General features: G+C 37.7%; 1 protein-coding gene across 1 annotated transcript; it reads right to left on the bottom strand.

Moving 5' to 3' along the window:
* Window positions 1-5058: 5058 nt before the first annotated feature.
* LOC134212704 (short/branched chain specific acyl-CoA dehydrogenase, mitochondrial-like) lies at window positions 5059-6954 on the bottom strand. Its single transcript, XM_062690790.1, has one exon. The coding sequence runs from the start codon at window positions 6819-6821 to the stop codon at window positions 5553-5555; it is 1269 nt and encodes a 422-aa protein (XP_062546774.1). The 5' UTR covers window positions 6822-6954; the 3' UTR covers window positions 5059-5552.
* Window positions 6955-8730: the final 1776 nt, after the last annotated feature.

The following is an 8730-nucleotide window of genomic DNA, read 5'->3' on the forward strand; positions in this document are numbered from 1 at the left end:
TACTATTGTAAATAATGTGATCAAATGGGCCATATACCCTCTGAACGCATTTCTATGAGCTACCATTTCCTTGATCTTTATTCAACAACCTATATCTTTATTAAAGGAAATGGTAGCTCCTGGCTCTTCAAGTTTATACCTAAGCATTAAAAAAATAGACAGAATCACCGTCTTCGACCCAGGTCGCACAGACTGAACACCTAACATCTAGAATGAGACAACGGACAGGACATTTACACAACAACCAGTGGACCAGTGGAGAGCTTTTCGCTTTACGAAAAGTTTTCTCTTTACCGGGGCGGGAATTAAACCCACACTCTACAGCACTCACGTTCCAAGATCCGACTTTCCAATCGTTGTCCTTTATTCGTTGCCGAGTCTGTTGCCGTTGAATCAATCCGTTTGCTCTATTTTTGCCTTTCTTGGCAACTGTAGGATCTTTGGTAGGCTAAATAATAGGGTTGCGCTACCTACATCGCGTTGAAGGAGCTGCCTTCTCGATGATGACACCATGCAGCATGGTGTGCACAGTTTAGCTTAGAGTCACTCGCTGGCACGCGGACGATGATCAGTCGCCCCTAACACCCCGAGCAGGAGAAATTGGCTCAATAGTAGGGTAGGATGGGGCAAGATGGGTCACCTAAGGCGAATCCGCAATGCCTCAAAATAGAAACATTTTAATGTATCTCTTCAACGTGGATCTAGAAGAATAGCTCACAATCTGTAAGCCAGCGGTATGAAATAACAAAAATTCTACTTTTTATTTTATTTTGAGTCATTATAAAGTACACAGGATTTTGTTTTTACACGATTTTTTTTTTCGCTCACCAAACTCTTCGCAACATGTTTCAAAAAATCCAGAATAAATCGAAGAAAAATTACATGATAATTAATATGTGTTAAACATTTAGGATGAGTGGAAAATTGAGAAAATGTAAATCGTGTAAAAATAAAATCCAGTGTAGAAGTCTATTTTTTTGTCAACCAAAAAATGCCGGGGCAAGATGGGTCAAACAGCGGGGCAAGATGGATCACCTTTAAATTCTGCAATTATCATTGTTTTTATTCACAATATTAAATTACACACAGATAGATGAGTTAAATGCCAATGATGTTACTGAATAAAAAAGGGTTTCAAAGCCTGCCTCGGATTAAGAAATGGCACTACATTTAAAAATGTCTGTAATTTCTTATGAAAACAAGCCGTCCGAGTATTGCTTTTTTAAAGACAAAACATATACATTTTTAATTAACAAATTAACATCATTATGCTCAAAAGTAACCTTAAAATGATTACAATAGCAATGAAAAATATGTTTTGAATACGAACTATGTCCTTTAGTATGTGCTGACTTATCTTGCCCCATTTGCAGGTTCGTGTTAGAATGTCTAATTTTCGATCAAATTGATCTATTTCAATGCAGTTAGTACAACATCGCCTGCATTACTTATAATACTTTCACTAAATTACTAAAAATGTTTTAATTTTAGATTACTCGACGAGATTACACGTTTTATAGAAAATGTGTTTCGCATAAGAAACAATGCTAAAAAATAATTTACCTTGTCATACTCTACCAAAATGAAATTTTATCTTCAAATCGAGTGACAATAAAGAAGAACCAAATTGTTCCTCCTACAAAGTCATAACCTCCACATTAAAATGTATACGATGCTTAAAAACGGCTCTGACTCATCTTACCCCGTGACCCATCTTGCCCTGCCTAACCCTACCTAATTCTGTTATTGATACCATACTCATACGGGGAACAGACGCTGTTGTGAGCCGCTCCTAACATAGAGAACAGACGCTCGATCAGATTTGCACCTCCGGAGATGAGCAAATTTGCCATACGCCTGAGATGAGTCAAACATATTGAATTATACACCGATATAATAGGTTTATTGCCGATGATTTTATTGAATGAAAAATGGTCTTACATGAAAAAAAAGGTCTGAAATTTCTTATCAAAACAAGCCGTCCATGTATGTATTGTGTTCTTAAAGGCAAAAATTATATATTTTCAATAGTCAAATTAACACAATTATACTGGAAGATAATTTCAAAATGATGGAATAAGCAATAAAAATAATTTTCGAATACGAACTTTCAGTATGTGCTGACCCATATTGCCCAATTTACAGGTTCTTGTTAGAATGTCTAATTTTCGATCAAATTAATTAGTAATATTACATATTACTAGCTGACCCGGCGAACTTTGTCTCGCCAAAAAATAGTAAATTTTCTGATACAATTTTTTGCGTCCACAAATCGGTTCTTCAGAATGATCTCTCATTTTTTTACAACTTTGTTTAATATATATAGATGATTAAAATTTAAAAATTCCATGCAAATTGTACGAAAAACCATTTCATCGAAAAGATTGAGTTTTTTCATAACGTCATAACATCATAACGTTTTTCCCCGTAAAAAGAAGAAGAAAACGAATATAAATTAGCAATTGGGCTGTCTATTCCTGTGTGATGCGCGGTCGTACGAATGCCAACTTTGTTTTATATATATAGAATTTATTTATTTATATACAGTCGCCTCTCCACATCTCGATATTGAAGGGACCATCGAGATAGGGAGAGATCGAGCAATGGAAGGAAAATTTAAATGGGTACTAGATTCAAAAAAGCTCGTTGCTATGAAAAACGACAACAAAGCAAATGTCGTTTCCTATTGTTGATGTGTTTGTTGTTGCCTAAAGATGGTCTAGTAGCCTAAAAAGTGAGAGAGTGAATCCTGAAAAAAATTTGATCAGATCCCATCGAGATAGAGGGATATCGAGATAGGGAGATTATCGAGATGTAGAAAGCCCAAATGTATGTAGATTAAAGGGACTGAGGAAACCATCGACATAGGGAGAGATATTGAGATATAGAACATCGAGATGTATTGAGTCGACTGTATATGCACACAAAACAAAATAAACCGGGTATACCCCGTTAGGCATAAAGACGTTATAAGTACGATAGACATAATGGACGTTAGGCATAAAATTACCCAAACAACCCATGACATAAAGAAGGCAGAATTATGCCAAACGTCCATTATGCCTAACGTCGCGGGCCCAAATAAACCAATGGGGTTTTTATTTTATTTTATTTTTATTTTGTGGATTATATCCCATTTCTACAAAGCCCTGGACATAATGATTTCCGTTGGAATGTTCCCATCCCCATTTCAAATGCAAACATATCTTTTCATTTCGTAGAAAAAGAAATTGTAAAACATAACATAATAATTAAACTAATGTGCTCACTGTTGAAAAAATCGCAAAAATGATAAACGATACCAATTGCTTTTCATTTCTGTTTTTTATAAGATGAATATCGGATGGGAGCTATGAGATGACCCTCTGCCATCATCCGCGCGCGGATAGCGATACTATTTAGTAGTTATGCAATGTGCTCCACAGCACCTATGTATAGGTTACCATGAACTACTAATCTTTCTTCTTCTAGGATTCTTGCAATTGAAATTCGTTTGTTGCCGATTATCAACTTAGCGTTTTTGATGCACTTCCACAATTGATAGCATTCGAAGATTGGTTATGCATGACTTTGTATATTGTGTAACAAGGGCAATGTTACTTTGACCTAAAAGGAGTCGAGAAAAGAACCAACCTGAAAGACCTGCTCGACTGGACCGATAATCACTCCCCACTTCTGGCTTGGTGCCTATTAGGTTACCTGAGTTCGAATAATTGATAATTGCGAAATAATTTTTGTAGGAAAAGTTTATTTGAGTTTACTTTTAACTAATTTCTCTAGCGCTTTGTATAATTGCGGTAAAAATCCCTCCACTCAATAGAATACCTTATACCAATTTCCATTGAATCTTTAAACGGCTTGTGGAAATAACTTTACATTTTCGGAAGACACGTCGATCGCAGGACAGAGTTGCGTAATCGGTAATTTTTTCCTTCTTTCCAACAGTTACATTCCCTACTGGAACATTACCGTATCGTAGCGTACTGTCACTGCCACGACACTTATAAACCGCGCAGTTTCTAAGCCATGTTATCTTTTGTAATTCTGGCGATGTGGCTAACACGATAATATTCTTATGCCCAGGAAAGTCGAGAAAAATTCTTATACCCTATCTAGAATCGAACCCAGGTACTTCCAACACTGGTTCTTACCGATAGACTAAGGAAGGCTCTCTACCCTTAAACGAAGCATAAGACCAAAACAATGAATTTCTTCTTGTGTCCTGTTGGTCTTTGGATAACGAAGAGAAATAAGAAATAAATTAATAAATTGATAAAATCGTAAAACTCATCAGTTTTCTTAAAGTATTTTCTAGGCAAGTCTCATTTTTTTTTTTCAACAAAAATTTGAATTTCTCTCTCGAATAATATAATAAACACACCAATAATCGAGGTAGTGGACAGAAGAAGAAAATCTTATTTGTTCCGGCCTAAAATGGTGACATAAAAAGACTTTCTGCTTTAAAAAAATACCATATTTGGATTTTTTCTCTTATTTCGTGTTTGTTTAACAGCTGCATTAAATTGTTCATGAGTTACATAATAAAAGATTTAGATGATTATTTTATTGCTTATAATAATTCTACTCTTGCAAATCGAAAAACTTTTAGACAAACAATTTAAATTGTCACAGTAAAAGTTCTATGTTTATTGCATGCAAATTGCCATTTAAAATTTTCGTGCCATCGAGTATATAGGATTTAATATGTTGCGCCAAAGCTTTGACTTCTCGTGAATTGCCAACTGGACAAAACAACGTTCAACGTATCAATGCGACTGCAACTGTGTTCAATTGGTTTACACTTAGGTTTATTTTTACGCTGTTCGGTTCTGATCGATTATAACCTCCAGCTGCGATAAAACAGCGAGTTGACAACACGAAAAAAATGACCAAAAATTAATTTAAAAATTTAGGTGATAGGTATTTACAAAGTTGCGAAAGTTACGATTAAGGAGGAAAAAATGGATTTCAACCGCGTAAAACGAGCTATATTTGGATGTATAACTGTTCTCAATAACATCATCAGAGGAGGTTCAGATGTGAAAAAACGGTTCACACTTCAATTATTAGAATGAATTTATTTCATATTATCTAACAAGCATATTCAACACTTACTTTGTATGTGTTTCGATATCATAGTATTATCATGCTTGGGATTTCTTTTTGTTCACTTGTGTGTCTTTATCACTTAACACATTTTCAGAGAGTTATAATTACAATGCTTATAATTAACCTGCGTAGTAGAAAATAAATGCATCATTTGCTTTTTTTGCACTTGGTCTTCGCAATTTTTTTACTTGGTTTCCAAGTTTTTAATACGTATACGTTTAACCCGTATATGAAAAATTAATTAACGTGCGTAGTAGGTTTTCTTCATATTCTTCGTGTATGTATTTTATCAGTTACTACCCATCCTATCAGCGATCTTTTCGCGGGTGTATGAGTTTGTGTTTGCTGGGGAAGCTGAGTTATGAAACATACGATTTTTTATGCTACCGTACGTTACGTAACTCATCGGAAGACGACAGGATTAAATGGATTTTTTTAAATGCTCAGGCCTGGTACTCCTTCTTAATGACCTTGGCAATGGTGCTAAGCTGCATATTGCTCGTTCCCTCATAAATGGCACCAATCTTACAATCACGGTAGTATTTCTCCTGGGGGAAATCCTTGGTGAAGCCAACGCCTCCCATCCAGTCGATGCACTTGACGGTGGCTCGCTGCGCTACCTCCGAGGCGTAGAACTTGGCCATAGCGGCTTGCTTCAGGAATGGAACCTTGGCTTCCTGTAGACGAGCAGCGTTGTAGACCAACAGGCGAGCTGCTTCGATTTCAGTCGCAATTGTTGCGACTTGGTGCTGCATGCTCTGGAAGGAGTAGATGTCCGAACCGAACTGCTTACGCTCCAGCAGGTATGGGATGGTGGCATCCAAGCACCCCTGGGCCAACCCAAGCATCTGGGCACCGATTCCGATGCGACCTTCGTTCAGGAAACCGGCAGCGTATTGGTAACCCTTACCGAACTCGCCAAGAATGTTCTCTTCAGGGACACGGACGTTGTCCAAATGAAGCTGGCAGGTACCCGAGGCGCAGATACCCAACTTATTTTCCTTCTTGCCAACAGTGAATCCTTCTGTTTCGCGATCGACGATGAAAGTGGTAATTCCGCGATATCCAGCCGATGGGTTTGCGTTAGCCATGATCAGAAACACTCCAGACAAGTCCGAATTGGAGATCCACATTTTGCTGCCATTTAGAATGTAGTGATTTCCGTCCTTCTTGGCAGTAGTCTTCAGAGAGAAGGCATCTGATCCAGCCGATGGTTCGGTCAGACCAAAACTTCCACTGTATTCATTACTCAACTTGGGTAGATACTTCTTCTTCTGTTCTTCTGTTCCAAGCTTGATCATCAATGAGTTAACCAATGTGTTGTGGATATCGACGAAGGCAGCTACAGCTGGATCCACCTTAGAAAGTTCCTCGACGACCAGCATCATGGTCATGAAATTGCATCCACTGCCACCATATTCTTCTCCAACTTCCACGCCCATCAGACCGTTTTCGAACACGGCACGCACAACGGTGGGGTCCAATTGATGTTCTTCGTCCATCTTCCTTACAAGTGGAGCAATTTGTTCCTGTGCCAGCTTGGCAACAGTTTCCTTCATAACCTGTTCATCTTCGGTTAGGTAAGTTAAAGGACCAGGCGTTCCTTGAGTTGTTCCGAACGAAGAAGATGAGTATTTGGCCGCGGGTTGAATTAGGCTCTTACGACACAGCCCGGCAGTGCGCAGTGAGGTCTTCAGCAGATTTTGCATCATTTTGAAGAGAAATCACACACTAACCGGTTTTGTAACAGACTTAAAATTTGAAGAAGAACGTGCACTGTCTGAACGAACGTTGGAGATCTACTGCCGCGAACCGAGCTCTACCAGTCTCGTAAATCAACTAAAGTGGGATGCTAAGCTGGAAACAGCACACATACGGATTCTGTCGTTCTACGTGAGCTTGTGTTAATGTGTTAATTCCGAAATAACGGACAGCAGGACAAGTGGAATATGTAGTAGGAAATGCTGGCGCGCAGATTTCGGGTTACTAACCGAATTCTAATGTGAGATGGAAGTAAGAAACGAGAGAGAGAGAACGGACCGGCCTCCACGTAATACGTGTGGGAGAGATAATGTTTTAGATGAGCGGTACGTTCCGCTGAAGTTTTTTTTACTTTTATTGGGGTTTATCATGTTATTTATATATTTGTTTTGACCTTCAAAATTAAAAGAGAAACACGTCGCATTGAATGATTTGCTTCCGAAATCGTTGTGATAGAAGACAGAAAAGGTTTAAGGGAATTTAGTACATATGAACATACGGAAGAGAAGTATTGATGGAAACATGCATTAAGTCCCATTTGTATCTGAAAATATAAAACATATTTATTCACTCAGCGGCGAGGTTACCTTTCTCAATATTAGAGTGGTTTCAATTTCCAATAGTATTGCAAACGTTATATCCCATTAATGAGACGTGTAGAAGCGTTAATATTCTACGTGGATTAGTAATCTCGATTACTCCGATACGACATTTCAATTTTTGCATGTCCAAAATTGTTGAAATGTTAACGTGATCAGTTGATTACGCAGTTACATACTTAATACGCCGTTTTTCATAGATGTGATATTTTTGAAAGCCACCTTTCATCTAATCTACTTCTGTGGAAAACGTTGATTGAAAAAGTGTAACCTATGCTTATATGATGTGAGTTTTCAACTTACGTAATAATATTATGTAATTTTAGTAATATCAATTCTGTTCTGCAGCAATCAAAATGGTTGAACTTACAAATGCTGTTTGACCAATTATTATGCTTTTTCTTATCTGTGGGGTGACTGCATTATTTAGCAAGTTGGTGAATATTTGTGCTAATAAGTCGCATGATGATGTGATTCCTACCTCCGTTCTGCTCATGTTCTTTAGTATCATGTGTGGTCAGCACTCATTTTTATATTACACTAGCTTCATGTACCCGGCTTTACTCGGAATTGTTGATTTTGCAATTGAAATTCCTAATTCTGAATGGGCTGGCCCCAGCCCTATGATTACTTCCGGTCTTTTACTATACTTAGTAATATATAGTAATAGTCAAGCATTCGTTGTACATATGGTTAATATGGAGGATGAGCGTGATGAGTTGCTATAGAATTTAAAAATAAATCGAATGTGCCAGTGGATGACTCCAAACGGGCCAGTGTAATGTGGGGTAGACATGCGGTTTAAAAAAATAACTAATAGTATACTTATCTTTCCACGCATCAATTTTAGGATAGTTAGTTTCCACGGTTTCCACGCATCAAATTCTTGGAATGCGCAAGAGAGGATAAACTCCGATTCAGTGCGTTGCTATAGTAATAGCAGTTTCGGGGCAGTTGGGATCAAGTTTTGATGACTAAAGTTGATTTGATTTATTAAATCCTGGCCACGTAAACTTGGCGATGATCGGTTCCTAGAGATTATGCCTACCTCCGTTCTGCTTATGATCATTAGTATCGTGGTCGTCAGTACTTCACGATCAGTGCAATCACGATCTTTTAGTATCTTGAGTAATCAGGACGCGTAATATTTCTTAAAGTGGGGGACACGCATGGAACACATTTTTAACGCATGTCAGCCAGCTGACCCGGGATAGATCAAAAGTGTAATATTTTAATTCAGTTTGATTATTTTTATTTTTAG

The sequence above is a fragment of the Armigeres subalbatus genome, chromosome 2 (genome assembly GCF_024139115.2).
Source record: "Armigeres subalbatus isolate Guangzhou_Male chromosome 2, GZ_Asu_2, whole genome shotgun sequence".
Lineage (NCBI taxonomy): Eukaryota > Metazoa > Arthropoda > Insecta > Diptera > Culicidae > Armigeres > Armigeres subalbatus.

Excerpts from the sequence above, each read along its gene's own strand:
- LOC134212704 (XM_062690790.1), bottom strand. The coding sequence starts at position 6,821 with ATGATGCAAAATCTGCTGAAGACCTCACTGCGCACTGCCGGGCTGTGT.